Genomic DNA, 22,119 nt, shown 5'->3' on the forward strand with positions numbered 1-22,119 from the left:
GTCCTGGGTAAAACTCTCATGAATGGGATTAGGACCCTTATAAAAGAGGCCCCAGAGAGCTTTCTCTGCTCTTTCTGCCTTTGAGGACACAGCCAGAAGGTGCCACCCCTGAACCCGGAACCGACCTTCCCCAAAACCCAATCAGGCTGGCTTCTGATCTCAGACTTCCAGCCTCCAGAACGATGAGAAATGCATTTCTGTTGTTCATAAACCTGTGGTGCTTTGTTATGGCAGCCCACACAGATGAAGACCCCAGGCCCAGGGATTTGCAAACACCACTTTATCACGGTAACCTCCAGAACCCCCCTGCCCTTCCCTTTAACCACGCTCGTCATCAGAGTCGCAATGACATTTATTACAAGATGCCTAAAGGTAGACACAACTCTGGGGAGGAGAACTTGGAGGAGATTGGGGGAAACCTCCCACTCTCCAAAACATTTCCGTGGTGTCCCTGGTGCCCAAAGTCAGATAGTGCTGAGGCTCTGGGTGAGCCGTCTCTTACGCCGGGTTCACAACCCTGGCCAGGAAAAGGCTGCTCCAGGTGAAGTGGTCGAAGATCATGATGATGAAGGGCTGGTTGAAACGCAGGATGATAGGCTTGGACGTCAGGTTTAGGCTGACCCCAGTGGAGCCAGCTGTGTCCACACCCTCCTCACTGAGTTGCAGCACAGCTTTGTGGACCACCTGTTAGGTACAGAACGAAGATGGGTGGTGAGACCTGCTGTGTGTTCTCGCTTTCCTGCCTCATTGCTGGGACCCTTCATGTCCTTGGTTTTAGGAAGGTGAATCCAGGCTCAGAGAAGGTCACTTGCTGGATTCTTATCCAAGTGGCAGCCCCAGGATGATACAGCCCAAGTCTGTCCACCTCCAGAACCCAGGCTGCACCTACACTTCCTATCAAACGGGCAGGTTGGGCCCATCACATGGAGATCAGAGGTCTCATGGCTTGAACTGGGCTTCACTGTCCATGTTGGGTGCTTCTTACTGCCCTGGGGTAGCAGAGGGAGATCTTGTTCCCTTTCCACTCTGCTGGGTAAATACTAGGGTTCAGCAGTATGCAAGTGCCTATGGCTGTTCTGTTTAGGAAAGCTGAAGCAGAATCTAAAAATGTATATCTTTGACTGTTGATATGTCCTTGTTGTGATCAAAATTAGGAGGAGTTCTAAAGTCAGCAAAACATCTGCCTAGCTTGTATCAAAAGACTCTGGCGGCTCATAACCTGGCTAATTAAGTAACAGGTGACATTGGTAAGCTCACAACACCCTAAGGGGTGAACTCCCAGTGACTCTTTCCAGCAAGCACACTCAGGCTCTGGTGGCTCTGTGAGTGGCACCCAGACCTAGGAAGAAGCTGAGCTGGGATTGGAACTCCTGAAGTATGTCTTGAGCAGATGAGGTTTTGAGTCAACAGGCCTGAGATCAAACATCAAACTGTTATTTACTAGCTCTGTGACTTTGGGCAAGCTGCATACCCTCCCTGAGCAGGAGATTCCTCCTCTGAGAAATTGAGATAATACCCTCCTTCTGAGGAGGCAGCTGTGTTGACTCAATCCACTCACACAGCATGCATTTTACTGAGCACATATTATGTGCCAGGTACCACGGTGGCCACAAAGTCCTTGTGTCGAGGTCAGGAGCCACACATTTGAGTAATGGGGACACACACAGGGCCTACACAGTTTGGGACACATAGTAGGTGTTCAGTAAAAATTTTCTGAATGCATGAATAACAGAACATAAAGCCAAAGCATTTATGTAATTGAATGGATGTAATTAGGTAGAAAGCACAATGTGATCCCAATTAGACATTTACCACTTTTCCTGTTTCTTTTTGCCAGGGGCAACTCACAGTTCTGCCATGACAACTTGGTTTTCACAGTGCCCCCTCTGTGGGGTCTGGTGGGATGGGTAGGTGCCTGGGCTATGGCCCTCCTGTGTTGATAGCTTCCTGTGTGATCTCGGGGATGTCACATTTTCTTGCTGAGCCTCCATTTACCTCATGGTGAGACAAGGGGCTTGAACTCGACCTGGAGTTCTCAGCCAGGGACCCAGAGGCTCATTCATGAATGAACTCAGGGCCACTTCCTAGTATTATATTTATATTGTGAATTTTGGAGGGGGGAAGAAAAGGTGGGCTTCCAAGACATTTACCTTTGATGACTTCAGTTGGGCATCCTGGGTGATGCCTGAGAAATTTGCCTGGTTGGTGAACAAGTCTGCGATGCCCATTTCCTCCAGCACATCTCCGAGGTCGTAGACTCCAGAGATGGTGACCTTCGGAATGTACAGGTCCACCTGGCTGCTCAGGGTAAGCAGACAGAGTTAGACATTCAGGGCTGGGCCTGGCAGAGGGGAGAGCAGCACCTCTTCTCCTGGACAGGCTCTTATTTCCTTGTGCTCTCCCTCCAGCTCCTGTCCCTGAGCCTGACTTGCTCTTTGTGGGTAGAAGGGACAGAGCAGGAGGCAGGATCTGTCTCTGCCTCCATGACACAGGCAGCTTTCCCATGGGGTCTCTGAATTGCACGTTCTTTTCTTCTCTGTAGTTCCTTTGAGCTGATTCCACCTGAGATGCAGCTAGACCATGGAGCATTTAAGACAATAGTCCATAAAGAAGCATTTTTGGTCCCAGGAGAACCCCTGCTAGAAGCAGAGGACTGGAGGGAGTGCCCAGCTGGGAGCAGTGGTCCCTGGCTCCAGCTGTGCCACTAATGCTGTGTGGCCTTAGCCAAGTCCAGCCCCTCTCTGTGCTAATGTCCTCACCCGCACACAAAGGTGTTGAACACAGGCTCTCCCAGGGCCGGTGGGTGCTAAAGCTCTGTGATTCTGCAAGAATCTGATTCAGCTGGCAGTTTCTACCAGATGAAGCAGGTGGGGTTTCTAGAAAGGTAAGTGGGGTTACACTAGGAGTAGCACGGGCATCTATGCTTTTTAACATGTCAAGGCCTTAGTGTTATTTTTAAATTCTTCTTGTGCCTTCTGCCCAGAGGGAGAGCAGATGTCTGAAATACTGAAACCGAGGGGTGTCAGTGAACTCTCACTGGCTCTCTGGGCAGATGGGAGGGAAGGCACAAGACCCTCTCCTCACTGAGCAAAAGCAGCCCTGGGTGAGGCCTGGAGACTGGCAACCATCCCGTGTGAAGTGGAAGTCATCCTTTTCTGAAGGCGAGGGAGAAGAACCAGAGGCGAATGGGTGTGTACCTTCTCTAGGTGTGGAAATACTAACAGAAAGAAAGGAACGGAGACTAACTTATCCCAAACACCTGGTCTATGTTCTTTAATTTTTTTGTCTCCTCTTTCTCTCTCTCTCTCTCTCTCTCTCTCTCGCTCTCTCACACACACACACCCACACACACCACACACACACGTGCACACACACATATACACACCTATGAAGTTGGAATCAACATCTTTAATTTCCAGGTTGAGAGATCAACACTTAGAGAGGCTGAAGAATTCCCCCAAAGTCACACAACTGGGAGGCAACAGAACTGAAAAGACCAGGACTAGTTTTGCCACCTGCCACCTGCTGCGTTGTTGAAAGCTTTCTGAGAGCAAGGTAATGGGGCTTTAAGGTATGTATTATTGATTAATGTTGCTCACATTGAAGTATTTTCATGAAAAGATTATTTTTGGTGTAAAGAAAGACAGATAGTCCTTCCCATCATTTTCAATGGAGTATGATCTGGAACGCATTGTTTGCATCATGGTGCGTTATCACCCCCTTGTGGTACTATGCCTAAATTACAGGCTTTCTTTGGGCAGAAAGGAGGAAGAGATGACAAATGGATCCCTAGCATTGCCCAGATACAGGTTCACACCCACGCATATACATGTGTACATACACACACACACACACACACTCAAGCGTAGGTATGGATGGTTTAAGAACTGTGTCCTCCACATAGCTATAGGGGATTGCACAGAAGCACAGGGCTGACCACATGACTTCCCTACAGGAGAGAAGTCAAATTCCCAGGCACTTCCATGTGCATTCACAGAACTGGATGATCTTCTCTAGAAGCACCCAACATCAAACAGCTCTCAGAAGGTATCATTCAAAATGAAAACAATCTGAAACCATAAATCACAAAACCTACATATTAATAAAGTAGTGGAGCTTCCTCCTAGATTATCTACTGCAGAATTTTTAGATCACAAAATTTGTCCAAGCCAAATTTATCTCCTTCATTACTGCTGGCCCTCCATTGTTGGCATTCTGGGCATGGTCCCCTGACTTGGTTGGTGCCATGCCCTCTTCATGCCGGGTCTGAAGGCCACTTCCCACTGGCTGAACTTCCACTCAGGCACAAGGCAGTTTCAAGAGAAAACAACCTGCTCTGCAGCCCTTTCCCATCCCCTGGGCAGAGTCAGGCATTCCCACCTCCCAGCCAGTGCATGTTACACATCTCTCGCGGTCTCTCTCAGAACTCACACTGTTGAACTCACATCGTTGTGCTGCTATGAATTCCAACAGAATCTGTTTTCTGCTCTAGAGTGCATGTCTTTAAGGGCTCTATTTTGTCCTATTCACTACTCTGACCCTTGTGCTTAGCTAGTGCATGGTACATAGCAGGTGCTTCCGTTTATGTGCATTGAATGAATGAGTGAATGAAATGCACATTGAATGAATGAATGAATGAATGAGTGAGTGAATGAAATACTGCCTGATCCATCAGCCTTCCTGAGCTACTCCAGATCTACATGCCCACTCCCTCCTCAGCACCCCCTCTGCTTTTGAGTCTGCATCAGCCCACCTGCCACCAGGTTTCATGCTGGTTGGCATTTTCTGACTCTTCTGCACAGAAGGAACTTGAATCTCCCTGAGAGTGAGGACCATGTTCTAAAGAACACCTCCTTCCTCCTTCAAGGTGAGGAGCAGGGCTGGGCACTCGCATGACAATAATTTCAATTGCTCTCTAGCTCAGGGGTACTTGGAGGGGAAAATCTTATTTGTTTGTCCATCCATCCATCCAACCATCCACCCATCCATCCATGCACTCATTCATCCATTTACTTATTAATTCATTAACTCATTCTCCATTCACTGACTCACCATTCTATGCACTCACTCACTTATTCATTCATTAATTCACTCACTCATTCGTTCTTCCATCCATTCACTCACCTATCCGTTCATTCATTGATTCATTGCTGACTCACATCCTCAGCTGACCTTGCCTGAGTGTCAATCCTGCACCAGCTCCTTGCTTGAGCCTGAGGTCAGAGATAGAGGGAATCTACTGGCTGCTTCTCCTCCTGATTACTGCCTCTTTAGGATATGCAGTCCTTGCTTTCTTTCTACTTACTTGCTTATTACCTACTTTAGCCTTGCTTTGTTAGTTGTTTACTGATTGACTGATTGAAGAGTTAGATGCCCTGAGTAGCTTAAGAACCATTCATATAGGTTTTGCATTGGCTCCATGATGAATACAGAGGTCATTTTCACTATATTCCTATGAGGTCTCCCAGGAATCTTTAGGCAGGGCCTGGTTTCAGGTAAGCAAGATGACAAAATGGGTAAGTGTGTAGCTGCGTGGTTGGCAAACTTAGTTTAAGAAAATGCTGCAAAAATATGACAATGCAGAGGGTGTGTATGAACCTCACAGGGAAAGGGGACCTCACTTTGTGAAATATCCCAAAGTATTTCAGTATTGATGGACAGATCAATAAATTAGTGTGAGCTCCACATCAGAGAACCTTACAGCCTTTGGAGGCCCAGCAGACAGGAACACAATGAGCCCTGGAGGCTGAGTCCAGGGAAGGAAGGATGCTCCGGCATACCCCCTTTTCACCTGCGCCACTTTCTGGGGACATGTGCATTGCAGATATCAACACGATGGCTGCAGGGCTTACCTGTTGGTCAGGCCTGCGGACCACCTGTTAATCGTGTCCCGGCTCAATGCAGCGATAACTGTGTTCATCTTCCCCTTGTCTGGAAGGATGAAGAAGACAGTCCCATTGCCCGCATAGTTCAGCTGTACCAGTTGGCAGGGGAGCTCCGAGTCATGAAAGTAACTGATGGTGCTCGACTGGAACATCATGGGCACCTTCACCACAGTCGTCTCGTCCACATAGAAGTTCTCCCCGGTGCTTGCCAGGTCAAAGTGCTGTGTCCATGTGCCTAGGAAGAGGAGGAGACAGGTCTTTAGGGCAGAGGGGAAAACACAGTTCTGGATCACCTCACGGGCCTGCTATCCAAGTGACACAGTGGCCTTCTGCATGCTTGGAATGTCCCCATTCAAGCCTCAAGGGTTTTTAGGTAAGATATAAAAATTCTCAGAAATTTAAAGCCTGTTTCATCCTCTACTTCTTGGAATGGGTTGAGGATGAGCTCTGTTTCTGAGATTGGCTTCTACACAAGGCAGTGGGGAGAGACCAAGAGGGTGCTGGTCCTTGGATTTGGGGGTAAAATTCGCTTAGCTCAGACTGTGCCTCGGCTCCCCATGCCTAGAGTGGGTCCCAGTTCTGAGGGCTCTGGAAGTGGTGCTGGACCTCAAGTCTCAAACTCAGAGTCCTTGGTGGGAAGGGAGGGGGCCATCTCCACCCCTGCCAGCCTGGCCGGCCCAGCTGAGGCTCCTGACCCTGCTGAATGGTCCTTCCTTTAGGTCACATTGTCCTAATGAAGAGTCAGGGTGAGAAGACTCCTTCAGGGTCACAGACTCCCACCCCCCGCAGGCCCTCAGGTCCCCTCTACCATGTTCCAGGGTGCCACCATCCAGCTTGTTTTTTTTAATGCCTTGAGATGGGGAGCTCACTACCTTCACAGATGGGACTTGGCAGTACTGGTCAGCTCTGATGGGAAGAAAATTGCTCCTCAGACTGAGCCGAAGCTGGCCTGATTGTCCTTCTGAACTTATTCCAGACAACTGAGTCCATCTACCGGAAACTTACCTGGGCTGAGTGTCACAGGGTCTCTCTGCTGTAGGTGAAGTCTCCCCAGTCTTAAACTAATGACTGAGGCCCTTGAGTCCAGCAGGTCCCGGGTGTCCTGGCTGCCATTGACCACAAGCCCTAAAGCCCTTGCCAGGCCACCATTCCCCAGCTGAGGTTACCTAAAGGTGGCCAGAACATCATTCTAAGTAGCCCCTTCTCCATACTACTGTCTGTGGGATCTGTGGATTGCTTGGCCAAAATTCTTGGTTCTGAGTCAGCCACAAACCTCTTGTAATAGCTACTGATGGAGACAACAGGGAGAGGCTGATGGATGTAGAGAAATCAGCCGTGGCTGCGGAGCCTAGAGACCCCAGAGCTATGCTGGTTCATTCTGAATGACCTCACTAACCTTGGTGTCTGCATACACTGACCAAAGGTAGTAAACTCACCATCCGTCTGTCTCACGGCAAATAAGATCATTTGAGGGTTCTCAAATCATCCTCCAAAGGAAGTCTAAAATCCTCAGAACTAGAGGGCAGTTGTATTTTGTGGCTAACTTACAGCAAAAAAAAAAAAAAAAAAAAAGTGGGTAAAATATTTTTCATTGTTAGGTTTTCTTCATCCTTAACATTTTGCTGCTTGCTTTTTATGGAGTATTTCTTTGCTAGAAGCAAGCATAATGTATATAGTTTGACGCAAAACAAAATACAAAATAGGGTTCAGCCTCTACTTTAAGGGATCTATTCTCAGAAAGTCCTAGGAGAATTGGTGGTAGAGAAAGAATTTATTGGGGAAAATCCGAGAGAGCAAAGATGGCTCCTCTGGAAAATCTTGTAACAATATTTTTAATGTTATTTAAAAAGAACTGTCAAGAAAGTCCAATAAATAAATCACACATCAGGACCATTTTACATATTCTACATTTAGTGACAATAGCTACATTAAACTTGATTTCTGTTTATTATCCTGGCTTGCTAGAAATATTTCAGAGTATTTTCCCAGCAGCTTTAACCAAAGACTTGCGGATTCGTTTTGCTGTGCCATAGAAAATCTGTGTACAATGAGGCATTTCACCCCCATCAATGTCTGGTCCTGCATTCAAGTGTTCAAAGTTTCTCTAATTTTGTAACCTAAAGCTGTTGATCTCCTATCCGCTTAGCCCCACTGTGGTCCTGAGGACACTGAAACCTCGTGCAGAATGATGCCGTGCCAGCACCTGTTCCACCAGATGCCCACACGTGCTCAGGCCTTTCTTAGGCTCAGGAGGGTCCTCCCTGCACCTGGGTTTACCATGCCTTTTCCCCAGGCTGTGTTGCCTGAACCTCTGTACAATCACTGCTGAGCTCCTTCCATGCACCAAACATTCCACAAGGGCACTGGGATCTCCCAAAGAGACAAAGACACCCTGCACAAGGGCGCACAGCCTCGTCGGGGAGATGGTCTATGGAATCTGTGGGAGCACACAGAAGAGGATTTGGGCAAACGTTCCCAGCCTCCCTGGCCCTCCCACAGTCAGGTGTTAAGAAGGCTGTCTTTGCCCGGTCAGCCTCTCAGCCTCACCATCCTGCCAGGAGGGCAGCCTCTCCCGGGAGTTCCCAGCCTTGTGCTGGAGAGCAGGAAAGACCCAGAGGCAGGTGGAGAAGAAGGACTCGTACTGATGCTAAGTCAGTCCAGGCAGTAAGGAGGTGTGGGATGGGAGGGGAGGTGAGCACAGTCTGATGGGAGGTCCTGAGAGAGAGCTGGGGAGGAGGGGAAGGGGGCATGAGGAGTCCTGGCTGGGGATCACACCTCCACTGATCTGATGATCTTGTCGAGAGACACAAGTTCAATAGTGATACTGGCTTAGTTTGCTTATTTTGGCTGTTTTACCTGCATTCCTTTGAATATGATTGCTTAACTGAAACTCAACCACTTAGGTGTTAAACAATGTGTTATGGCAAGATGATTGCCCAAACGAGACATGGGCAAACTGTGGAGCATGCATATGAGGACAAAGGTTTTCCTGGGTGAATCTGGGGAGGCTTCACAGAGGAGGTGACTTTTGAGCTAAGATTTGAAGTGAGGGAAAATGTTTTAGGCAGTCAGATAAGTTGCAAGAGGGCTCATGAGACAGAAGAGGCCTGGGCTTTGTGGTAGGCAGAATAATAGCCCTCCAAAATGTCCACATTCTAATCCCCAGAACTTGAGAATATGTTAGCTTTCATGTCCAGGGGGAATTAAAGTTGTAGATGGAATCACAATTGCTAATCTGCTGGCCTTGAGATGGGCAGGTTATTCTGGATCACCCAGGTGGGCCATTATCCAGTATAATCCTGAGGGTTCTTGTAAGTCAAAGAGGAAGGCAGGAAAGTGAGAATCAGAGAGACGTGATGATGGAAGCAGAGGTGGGAATGATGCAATTACTGGCTTTGAAAATAAGAGAGGCCCACAAGCCATGTGGCTTCTAGAAGCTGGAAAAGACCTGGAAGTGCATTCTCCGCTAGAACTTCCAGGTTTTTATGAAGAGGAAGGTTGAAAAACTGAAGCAAGACCTGGTTAGAGCAGTGTGTGCAGGACAGCTTTGGGGGCATCTGGGAGTTCCCGAGGGGTGGGTGGGGTTCTGTCTGGTTCTAGGCCATTTTTCCAGTCCCTGGCCCAGTACTTGACAGTCAGCATTTGTGGAGCACGAAGCAGCCAGACTGTTCATGGTTACAGGTGTAGGCCTCAAACCAACCTGCCCAACCCTTCCGGGTGGCATTTTGATCTTTTGTAAAATAATATAATTCCACCTACCCAACAGGACTGTGGTGAAGATGGAGAGTCCCAGATGTATATGTGCTTTACAGAATCAAAGACTTTGCCCAAGAGTGTGCCCTGGATTTTAACGGCTGTTATTATTCCTGGCCATAGTGGATGGGCCTTCAGACTGGGATGGGTGGGAATACCTTTGAAGAAGATATAGTTGACCAGGACGAGGATGGCTGGGCTATCCAGCCCTGACAACAAGTCGGCAATTTTCCCCTGTGTCTTACTCTTGACATAGCTGTTGATCTGTCTGCTGGCTGTTGCCCAGTCCCGGAAATTCATAGCCAAGACCTCTGACTCATAGTAGTGCTTGATGTCTGCTGAGAATGACTCCAGCAACTCCAGGCTGCCATCAAGAAATAAGGCATTGCCCATGGTCATTTCTAAACTGGTGTCTGACTCTGCAAAGAGTTGGTGGAGGTGCTGGAAACCCTGGTGGATCTCAGTCTCAGACCTCTCAGTGAGGTTGAAACCCAGGCCCTGGAGAAGCTGGGCCCGTGTGTGACCACAAGTGCCCAGGGACAGCATAGCTAAGGCCATGGAGATGCTCACGGGGGAGATGAAAATGTTCTTCTTGGGACTCAAGGCCACTAGGCGCTTATACAGGCTGAGGGCAAAGTCAGCGTTGACTGCAGCCAGGCCCCGGTGATGGTTACTCATGTTCCTATAAGCAGCATTAGGATCCATGGCCTGGATGGTCCAGAGGCCACTGGTGGACAGCCAGAGAAGACAGGTGTACAGGAGGAGTGGCATTGTCCAGTATAGCCAGGCCCTGCCAAATCAGAAAAGCTTGTTAGATGATGTGGCAGTCTCTGAGTCAATGGGGCATAGTGCAACAGGGGGCAGGCAAAAGACCCCGTTCAAGCCCCAGCTCTTTCCTCCACACTGGCTGTGTGACCTGGGAGCACATCACAGAGGGCACTGGACTTCAGTTTCCTCATTTGGAGATATGAATAACACCCGTTATGATTTATCCAGTGCCTACCAGGTACCCAACAATGATCTAGGTAGTCTGGCTATATTCAGTCATCTAACCATGACCAAAACATTCCTAAAGTAAGTATTATTAACCCGATTTTAGGCAGGCAGAAATAGGTGCTCAGAAAGGTTAAAACCCGGCCGGGCGCGGTGGCTCAAGCCTGTAATCCCAGCACTTTGGGAGGCCGAGACGGGCGGATCAGGAGGTCAGGAGATCGAGACCATCCTGGCTAATACGGTGAAACCCCGTCTCTACTAAAAAAATACAAAAAAAAAAAAAAAACTAGCCGGGCGAGGTGGCGGGCGCCTGTAGTCCCAGCTACTCGGGAGGCTGAGGCAGGAGAATGGCGTGAACCCGGGAGGCGGAGCTTGCAGTGAGCTGAGATCCGGCCACTGCACTCCAGCCTGGGCGACAGAGCGAGACTTCGTCTCAAAAAAAAAAAAAAAAAAAAAAAAAAGAAAGGTTAAAACCCACCCAACAGATATGTTCAAAATGCTCAAAGAAAAACAAAACACAATTAAAGCATTCCCAGAAAAACAAAAGCTGAGTAAGCTTTTCCCACAATACCTGCCCTGTAAGAAATGAGAGGCATTTTATTTCAGATTGAAATGAAAGGACACTGGACAGTAACTTTAAGCTGAATGAAGAAATAAAAGACCTCTGGTAAAGGTAGATGCATGGGCAATTATAAGTTACATTTTTGGCAGTAACTGGAAACAGGTGGGAACAGAGCTACAAGGAAGCAGAGCTTTTGTATGCTATTGAAGTGAAGCTGGTTATATCAAATATATTCTGGACTAAATGTATTATGAGCATACATATTGCATTTTGGTTTAATTTATTTTTCTACTGTTTTTCTATTCTCGATTTTATTTATCTCTGCTTTAATCTTTATTATTTCCTTCCTTCTGCTATTTTTCAGTTTGGTTTGTTCTTTTTCTAGTTCCTAAATTATAAACAAAGACTAAACATTATTTTTACACATTAGCCTTCTAAACTATGATACAAATATATGCTGTCTACAAGAGACTCATTTTAGATCCAAAAATGCAAATAGACTGAAAGTGAAAGGATGGAAAAGTTACCCCATGCAAATAGTAACCAAAAGAGAGCAGGGGTGGCTACACTAATATTAGACAAAATAGATTCTGAATTAAAAATGTTCCAAAAGACAAAGAAGGTGATGATATATTAATAAAGTTTTCAGTACAGCAAGAAGATACAATATTTTTGGTTCTTCATTTCCTATATTACTGTCCTTTTTTGTATTTAGTTTTTGTACTGAAATGCTTTTTTGTGTACACTTTAATAATTCTATTCTCATCCCTTTGTGATTATTATGGGGATTACATTAACATCCTAAAGTTAACACCTGAATTTGAATATATGCCATTGTTTATTTGAGATCTTCTTGTTTTTTAAATGTGTTTACAGCCATACATTTCTATCATCACACTGCTTTCACTCATTCCATAAGTTTTGGTATGTTGTGTTTCCATTTTCATTTGTCTTTAAGTATTTTCTAATTCCCCTGGTGGTATCTTTTTTGATCCTCTGGTTGATAAAGAGTGTGTTGTTTTTTCCACACTTTGTAAAATTTCCAGTTTTCCTTCTGTTAATGATTTCTAACTTCATCTCATTGTGATTGAAGAAGATACTTAGTATGATATCTGTCTTTTTAAATCTATTGGCTCTTGATCTGTGGCCTAACATAGGGTCTGTCCTGGAGAATGTCCCTTGTGCACTTGAGAAGAATGTGTATTCTGTTGTTGCAGGGTGTTTTGTATATGTCTGATACATCTAGTTTTTGCTGTGATGTTCAAGTTCTCTTTTTTCTTACTTATTTTATGTCTGGTTGTTCTATCCATTATTGAGAATGAGGTATTGAAGTGTCTAAATTGCTGTAGAATGATTTCACCCTCCAATTGTGTCCATTTTTTGCTCAATTTATTTTGTCCCAGACACACTCAAAAATAGTGTTTTACCAGCTGCTAAAGTCTGAATGTTTGTGTCCCCACAAATTCATATGTGGAAACCTATTCATGGGGGCTCTACCCTCATAAAAGGAATTAGTGCCTACATAAAAGAGGCCTGTGGCAGTATTTCTGGAAGAAATTGGCATATGAATCAGTAGATTGAGTAAAGACAGCCACCTTTACCAATATGGGTGGGCATTTTTAATCCATTAAAGGCTGGATAAAACAAAGAGGTAGGGGAAGGGCAAATTCTCTTTTCTGTCCCTGAGTTGGACATCCATGTTTGCCTGCCCCTGAACATTGGGGGTCCTGGTTCTTGGACCTTTAAACTCTGGGACTTAAACCAGCAGCCTTACTAGGCCCTTTTCCTATTGTGGAGCTGCACCATTGGCTCCTCCGGTTGTCAGGCCTTCAGACTCAGACTGAATTACATGGCTGGCTTTCCTGGGTCTCCAGCTTGCAGATGGCAGATTGTAGGACTTCTCAGCTTCTGTAATTACATAAGGCAATTCCCATAGTGCCTCCTCTTACAAATATTTCTATATATCCTGTAGATTCTGTTTCTTTGGAGAATCCTGACTAATATAATGGATTAAATTAATTTTGAGAGGCTATTAATAGGATTATACACCATACCCAATTTGGATTTATTTCTGTAATGCAAAAAACGTTTCAACATACAAAAATTGATCAGTCTAATATATCATATTAACAAAATAAAGGAAAAAATCACGTGATTATCTCAATTGCTGCAGAAAAAAGTATTTGACATAATTCAACACACCCTCACATGATAAAAACACACAACAGATTGATACAATCAAGTGTAAAGAGGTGCCTGGAGAATGCTCAATTGGCTCACGCACTGGGAGAATGGGGTGGAGCTGTGGGAAGTTTGTGCCCTTTGCAGCGGGGAGGAGCTTGGCTTCTCTCTCCTGATCCTGTGTGGTAATCTGGGGATTCCATTGGTGAGATGAGGGCCTGTTAACAGGACTGTCTCTCGCTTTGCTGAGTTAGTTTCCTTTTCACCCAATAAATTCCATTTTTTTTATCCTTCAAAGTGTCTGCGAGCCTAATCTTTCATGGCCATGTGACAAGGATCCCATTTTTAGCTAGACTAATTAGAAAGTCCTACAATGAAATTAGTAATAGAAGAAAACTACCTCAACATAATAAAGACTATATATTTATAAAACCTATTATACTCAATAGTGAAAGACTGAAAGCTTTTCCCTGAAGATCAGGAACAAAACAACGATGCTTGCTCTCAGTACTTTTACCTAATATAGCACTGGAAGTTCTAGCCAGAGCAATTGGGGAAGGAACGAAAAAAGGTATCCATATTTGAAAGGAAGAAGTAAAATTATCTGTGTTCACAGATGACATGATTTTATATGTACAAAACCCTAAAAATTCTACGAAATATTCTGTTAGAACTAATAAACAAATTTAGCAAAGTTGCAAGATATAAAATCAATTGCATTTCCCAACGCTAACAAAGAAAACAATTTGAAAAGGAAATTAAGAAAACAATTCCATTTACAATAGTATGAAAAAGAACAAAATAGGGATTAATCAGGGAGGTAAGAGACTTATACACTGAAAACTACAGAACAGGGCTGAAGGCAATTAAAGAGGACATAAATAAATGGAAAGACATCTCGCATTTGTGGTTTGGAAGAAATTGCTAAGATGATAATACTATCCAAAGCAGTCTATAGATTCAATACAATTTCTATCAAAATTCCAGTTCTGTATTTCACAGAAATAGAAAAATTCATCCTAAAATTTATATAAAAATCTCAAGGGACCCGGAGAGCCAAAACAATACTGAAAAAGAACAAAGTTGAACGTCTTGCACTTTCTGATTTCACAATTTACTACAAAACTATAAAAATCAAAACAGTGTGGTACTGGCATAAAGACATACATATAGACCAATGGAATAGAATTCAGAGCCCAGAAATAAGCCTTGCATATATAGTAAAATGAGTTTGACAAGGGTGCCAAACCATTCAATGGGGAAAAGACAGCCTTTTCCACAAGTGGTGCTGAAAAATTGGATATTTACATGCAAAAGAATGAAGATGGACCTTTACCTAACACCATATACAAAAATTAACTCAAAATAGATCAGTGATTTAAACATGAGTTAAAATTATAAAAATCTCAGGAAAAAACATAGGGGAAAAACTTCATGATATTGGCTTTGGCAATAATTTCTTGAATATCACACCAAGGCCATGGGCAACAAAAGAAAAAATAGACAAATTGGACTTCATCAAAATTGAAAACTTTGTTCATCAAAGGATACTGTCAATAAAGTAAAAATGCAACTCAGAATGGGAAAACATTTGCAAATTTCATATCTGATAAGGAATTGATATCCAGGATATACAAAGAACTCCTAAAACCCAAGAACAAAAACAAGAAAACAAATAAACCCAGTTAGAAATGGGCAAAGGACTTGAGTGGACATCTTTTCAGAGACAACACACAAATGGCCAATAAGCACGTAAAAAGATGCTCAGCATCACTATTCATTAGGAATATCAAAACCACAATGAGATACCACTTCATATCCATAGGGATGGCTACAATAAACAGACAAACAAAACAGAAAACAGTAAGTTGGCACACCAGGCATGACGGCCTGTGCCTGTAATCCCAGCTACTCTGAAAGCTGAGGTGGGAGGAATGCTTGAGGCCAGGAGTTTGAGACCAGCCTAGGCAACATAGCAACATTTTTTTTTCCGTTTCAAAAAAAAAAATTTTTTTTTAAATTTAAATGTTAGCATGCATATAGGGAAATTGGAGCCCTTATTCTTTGCTGGTAAGAATATAAAGTGCTACAATGTGTGGAAAACAATATGGCAGTTCCTTGAAAATTAAACAAAATCATCATTTGACCCAACAATTTTGCTTTGAGTATATACACCAAAGAACTGCAAGCGGATAGTCAAGGAACTTGACTAGATAATTGTAGACCAAAGTCACAGCAGCATTATTCACCATAGCCAAAAGGTGGAAACAACCAAAATGTCTATCAAAGGATGAATGAATAAACAGGCCGGGCGCGGTGGCTCAAGCCTGTAATCCCAGCACTTTGGGAGACCGAGACGGGCGGATCACGAGGTCGGGAGATCGAGACCATCCTGGCTAACATGGTGAAACCCCGTCTCTACTAAAAAATACACACACACAAAAAAAAACTAGCCGGGCGAGGTGGCGGGCGCCTGTAGTCCCAGCTACTGGGGAGGCTGAGGCAGGAGAATGGCGGGAACCCGGGGGGCGGAGCTTGCAGTGAGCTGAGATCCGGCCACTGCACTCCAGCCTGGGCGGCAGAGCGAGACTCCGTCTCAAAAAAAAAAAAAAAAAAAGAATGAATAAACAAAGGATGGTATAAACATACAATGGAATACTATTCAACTTTAAAAAGGAATGAAATTCTGACATTTCCTACAACATGGATGAACCTGGAAGACATTATGTTACGTGAAATGAGCCAGACACAAAAGGACAAATAGAGTCTAATTCTATACCTACAGTAGTCAAATACATAGAGACAGAAGTAAAATTGTGGATACCAGGGGCTGGGGCAAGGGAAGATTAGGGAATTATTGTTGAGTGGGTATAGAATTTCAGTTTGGGATGATGAAAAAGTTCTGGACATGGAAGGTGGTGATGGAGGCACAACAACGTGAATGTACTTTTAATGCTACTGAACTGTACACTTGTCGTTAAAATGTTAGGTATTATATTTTTCCCACAATACAAATTTAAGGAAAATATTAAATATAAATGATTTAAGAAGAGTTCCATAAATGGAATTGAAAAAATTCACCCAGCTTGCAGTGAGCTGAGATCGCACCACTGCACTCCAGCCTGGGTGCACTCCAGAGTGAGACTCTGTCTCAAAAAAAAAACAAAAACAAAAAACAAACAAACAAACAAAAATCCACCCAAGGTTGGAATCAGTAAGTGGACATTGTCTGCCTGCAAGGTTAGTGGTTTCAGGCCCTGTGCTGTTTGTATCACAGCTGCCTGTATCACAATAAATACAGGAGGCTTACGGGAGAAGCAGGTCTCGCTGCACCAACCACTGTTGAACCAGTCGCTTTGGGTAAGGGGCTGGAAACCCTCATTTAAACCAGTGCTCCAGGAGGGTGTGGCATGTTAAATTAAATTAAATATGGGCTAAAGCTGCCTCCTCATGTAGCAAACTGTAACCTAGCTTAATATGTAAACAAACTGCAGTATATTTTGAGAGTATATTCTAACTTGAGAGTATATTCTTTAACAAGTAACCAAGTTAACTTTTAACAAGTAACCAATCATAGCAGCTGAACTTTCAGTCAATCACAGTCTGCGAACTGCTCGGACATGTCCAAACAAGGCAAACACAGAGCTGTAATCTATCAGCCTATGTATATATGTCACTTCCTTCTTCTACCTGTAAATACTGCCTACGTTGCTTGGTGGCATTCTCTGAACCTTTACTGGTTTAGGGTGCTGTGTGATTCACGAATAGTTTCTTTGCTCAAATAAACTCTGCTACGTTTAATTTGTCTAAAGTTTTCTTTTACCAGGTGTGCTCTGAGCGTGGGAACCACTGTTCTGCTCTGGAATTCCCCAGAGGCCCCTTCCCTGGTGTGTTTCAAAAGCAGAATCTCAAGAAAAACAGTTGGGAGCGCCTCCCCTCCCAAAACCCTTAGTTCTCCTGAGTCTTCTTTCAACCCTCCTTGGGTGTCTCCCTTATCTCTGCAGGGTGGAAAACAACCCCTGTTGGCTGCTCTAGTCCCTACTTCTCTGCTTTGATGATAGAGGCAGGTGTGACCTGCTTCCCACTCCCTGCGCCCAAATGTCGGGCTTTACTGAATTCTCCGCCGGGTTTCTGACTTGGATTTCTGGGTCCTTGGGACAATTCTTTCCTTTTCCTGGGTTTTGTGGCAGATCAAGCTGGACTGGGCTCCCAGCGCTGCTATGTACGAATTAGGTGACGTAGGACAGGCTATTTAAACTCTGCCTCAGTTTCCTCAGTATAAAAAGAGCTTGTAATAATACCTCTAGCCTTACCCATTTTTCTGGTGTTTGTCTCTTCTCCGGTGCCTCTGCACAGCCTCCTCATCTCTCCCAGGACTCAGCAGTAACCCTACCTTGTCTCCCTGCCTTCTGTTTAACTCCCTCCAGCCCTTTTACCCATCTGCAGCTGCATCTTTCTAAATTCCTGAAAATTCAAGCTGGTCAGTTCTGCTTTGAAGTTTTCAGGGGCTCCCCATTGCCCACGACGAGGCTGATTCTCACTAACGTAGCCCAGCGGGTGTTTGTGACCCAGTCCCTGGTGACAGTTCTGCCTCCAGCCTCAAATCTGGCCCTTGGAGGTCTCAGCCACAGCAACACTGGGTGTCAGGGGTTCTTCCAGCACCCACCAGCCTTTTATCCCACTGTGGGTCAGGGCAGGGTGGGGCAGGTCACATCACTACAGGGCAGGTTACAGCAAGACAGGTCACTGCAGTTCCCTAGTGCAGGTCATTTCGATTTTTCCATGTTTGCTGAGCCAGCTCTGGGCTGGGAGCAGGGAACAAAGATGGACCTGCCTCAGCCCTGCCCATGTGGCTCTAGTCTGTAGGTCCCTTGTCTCCCTGCCTCACCTGGCTCACTCCATCTTGTCCTTTGAGACTCAGGTCCCAGGTCACCGCCTCCAGGAAGCCTTGCATCTGTGTTTCTCTATGGCCTTGCCCTATGACAGGCAGTGAAATCTTTGCTTAGCTTTGGTCACTGCCATACCTGTCTGGGATCTCCTCTTGGGCACAGGCCCTGTGCAGCATGATGCCAGTGGTAGGATGGGCTCCCATCCCTTTCCTGCCATCTCTGCGGAGATTGTATGCCTCACCCTCTCCTGTGTTAATTCTCTAAGATGAGGGTGAAAACTCCACCCACCTGACAATATTGTGAATACCAGACGTGGTTGTTATCAGTGCTTGGCTTATGTGACCTCATTTAATGGAGCATCGTGGGGCCAAATTTACAGATGAGAAAACTGAGATCCAGGGAGACAGAGTAACTCCCCCTGAGCTGGAACTCTAAACCTAAATGTCTGACTTCAGAGCTTGTACCATGCCATTCTGCCTGTCTCTACAGAAAGGAAAATGATGAGTAAAAAAGCTCTTAAGAGTATCCAGCCATGGCCGGGTGCGGTGGCTCACGCCTGTAATCCCAGCACTTTGGGAAGCTGAGGTGGGCGGATCACCTGAGGTCAGGAGTTTGAGACTAGCCTTGCTAACATGGTGAAACCCCGTTTCTACTAAAAACAAAAAATTAGCAGGGCGTGGTGGTGGGTGCCTGAAATTCCAGCTCCTCGGAAGGCTGAGGCAGAAGAATAGCTTGAACCTGGGAGGCAGAGGTTGCAGTGAGCTGAGATCGTGCCATTGCACTCCAGCTTGGGCAACAAGAACGAAACTCTGTCAAAAAAAAAAAGAGTACCCAGCCATATAAAAATGCAGAGTATCAATATTGTTCATGCATTTCATGTCAAGTGTGCCCTCTTTGTTCCTCATCTCTGAAGAGACTCACTTAGTAAATATTCACTGTGTTCTGTTTTCACAAATGCCCTAGGAGCCAGGGACAGTTCTTGACCTTCTGTATTGAAACCTCAGGACATGTGGTACAGTGCAGACAGTTCTGTTCTCCGTGCATTATCTCCGCCCCAGGTCACTGAGTGAGGAGCTGTGGTGGATAGATCTGCGTGACTCTGAAGAATTCCTCCGCACTGGGCCAGCTGAGCCCTCCCTGGCCCCTACCCGTGGCCAACATCCTTCATCAGTGGTGCCGACTGGAGCAGATGCATCGTAGCTCGCAGGCTGCGACTCTGTGGCTGTTGTGGGTGTTGTGGCTGTCTGGCTGGGCTTAGAAGCATCAATCACGGCAATGGACGAGAATGGTTCTTAGCTACAGCCTTCTGTGTCAGGCCCCTGCATGGCAGGAGCCCAGGGGACATCAGAACCCCTGTGGATGACTCACAGACTCTGGGATCTGGAAAATCCTCCACAAGGTTGCCTCATAACAGTGCTGGCTGCCCTAATGTTCAATGTACCATTTAAAAAAAATAAAACATCTCAACAAACCAAACAAGCAAGCAAGCAAAGCCCTAGCTTTGCTCCGGAGGCCGGGCAGGGGGAGGGATAGAGGGTTCTCAGTTGTTACTCACAGTCTGCGGTGGGCTCAGGCTGTTTCTGCTGGCTTGGTCCTGCGGTCCTGGACCCTAGCATGTGTACAGTAAGCCTGCGGGGGATGCTGCCTGTTAAATTTTGTTTGCCAACTTCCCGGGTGGTTAATGGTTAGAGGGACCAGTGGCCTTCACCGCTTGGTAGTCCTCTCCCCCGAGCCATTAACCAATGGGAGGCTTCGTCAGGAAAGCTGAGTAAACATAGTAATGCTGCAAATTAACTTTGCTCTGCGTTCAATTCTATGAAGTTTTTTTATACCAAAATGTGGCTGGAGTTGCATCAATGTGGTTGCCCTGTGTCAGTTAGCAGACATGTCTTAGGTGCCCGTAATTAGCACCAAGGTGCAGATACTTGTAAAAAGAAAAACAGGTGTTTAACTCTAATTGGGGATGACTTGGGCAAGGTCCTGCCTTCCAGGGGTCTTAGTGTGGTGGGAGAGACAGATATGGAATAATATCTGCCAAGCGCTTCCTCTGTATTATCTCACAAAATCTTCACAATGACTCTGTGAAGTGGGCACCATTATCTCTCCTCTTTAGATAGGAAACTGAGCTGCATGGAAGTTGAGTGAAGCGCCCTTGAGATTCAAATCCAAGACCATTCAACTCTAAAGTCTAGCACCTTTCCTCTTCCCCACATTTTATTTTTCATTAGTTTTCTTTGGATTACAGGTGACAGACATCAAATTGAACTGCTTTAAAGCAAAAAGGAATGAATGAGAGGTCCAACGGTGGAAAGAACTTGAGACCTGGCTGGATCTAGGGAGTTCCAAATCAGGCATCAGATCTCTCCTTCTCTCTCTCTCTCTTTTTTTTTTTTTTGATTCATTCCTAGCTCTGCTTTCTTCTTCTACTTTATTCTGTCTGCACTGGGGACAAAGGTGTCCACTGTAGCTCTAGGTTATTTGGTTCTAACTGGTTAGTTGACATCAGAAGTAGAGAAATTCTCATTTTTCTCAATGTTCGTAACAGTCCCCCTAAAAGTCTACAGCATGGTTGCTCCCCTGTGGACTGATTGACCACAGTGTGGAGAAGGATGAGGCACTGTGAATGCCTCGCTAGAGTCCTTTGCTCTCCGTTGGGTTGACAGCATCATTGCTTCCATCCAGAGATGAGGGAAGCTCTTTCCAGGGGAAAAGAGGAATGCAGGGCCTACAACTGGGTCTGCAGTTTTGGAGACACCTTAGTTTTGTTGATATTTATTGGTCTTTTCAAGTTTCCAATCCTATAAGCCAATTTTGAGCTTTATATCTCGGAATTTATCTATTTCATCTAGATTTTCAAATTAAATGCTACAGAGTTATTCATTAGGCCTCTCCATTATTATTTTTACATTATTATTCTATATCAGTAATTCTTTTTTCTTTTTTTGTTCTATATTTTATTTATGTCTTTTCTCCCTTTGATAAGTCCTGTTACAGAGATCTAGCGAGCTAATTAATCTTTCCAAAGATCCACCTTCTAGTTTTGTTACTGTTTTTTAAAAAAATTGATATTTCATTGATTTCCGTTTATATCTTTATTTTTTTAATCACCCCTTTAAATTCTCTGGGATTCGGTCTGTTGTACTTTTTTCTATTTTCTTGAGATAAATGCTTAGCTTTCTTACTTTTTAATATTTCCAGTCTCCACATAAATGTATTTAAAGTTAAAAGTTTTCATCTAAATACTGATTGAGCTATGTCCCACAAATTTTTGGTAATTACTATTTTCATTGTCTTTTTTTTTCTAAGTATTTTAAAATTTCTTTTCTGGTTTCCTTTAAAACCCAGGTGTAGTTTAGTAATATGTCACTGAGTTTATTTAGAATTTTAGGCTATTCTTTTGTTATTAACTTCCAATTTTATTTCACTGTGATCAAAGAATATTGTCTATTATGATATTGAACATTTGGAATGTTTTGAGGTTTGTAATGACCGTATATGGCCTTTTGTTTTTTTGAGATGGAGTCTTCCTCGGTCGCCCAGGCTGGAGTGCAGTGGCGCGATCTTGGCTCACTGCAACCTCTGCCTCCTGGGTTCAAGGAATTCCTCTGCCTCAGCCTCCCGAGTAGGTGGGACTGCAGGCGAGTGCCACCATGCCCGGCTAATTTTTTTTATTTTTAGTAGAGACGGGGTTTCACTGTGTTAGCCAGGATGGTCTCGATCTCCTGACCTGGTGATCTGCCCACCTTGGCCTCCCAAAGTGCTGGGATTACAGGCGTGAACCACCGTGCCCAGCTCATATATGGCCTATTTTAATAAACATTTCATGTTTTCTTTAAAAAATAACGGATATTATCTG

The 22,119-nt window shown here is 44.8% G+C and overlaps 1 protein-coding gene across 1 annotated transcript; it reads right to left on the minus strand.

Moving 5' to 3' along the window:
* Positions 1 to 334: 334 nt before the first annotated feature.
* On the minus strand, positions 335 to 19,993 carry SERPINA6 (serpin family A member 6). The gene is made up of 5 exons (XM_001098128.4): positions 19,819 to 19,993; positions 9,797 to 10,428; positions 5,853 to 6,120; positions 2,151 to 2,298; positions 335 to 684 (listed from the first exon to the last, which is right to left on the minus strand). Exons 2-5 carry the CDS (start codon positions 10,407 to 10,409, stop codon positions 499 to 501), a joined length of 1,215 nt encoding a protein of 404 aa, XP_001098128.3. The 5' UTR covers positions 10,410 to 10,428; positions 19,819 to 19,993; the 3' UTR covers positions 335 to 498.
* Positions 19,994 to 22,119: the final 2,126 nt, after the last annotated feature.

Source organism: Macaca mulatta, chromosome 7 (assembly GCF_049350105.2).
Source record: "Macaca mulatta isolate MMU2019108-1 chromosome 7, T2T-MMU8v2.0, whole genome shotgun sequence".
NCBI classification, from domain to species: domain Eukaryota; kingdom Metazoa; phylum Chordata; class Mammalia; order Primates; family Cercopithecidae; genus Macaca; species Macaca mulatta.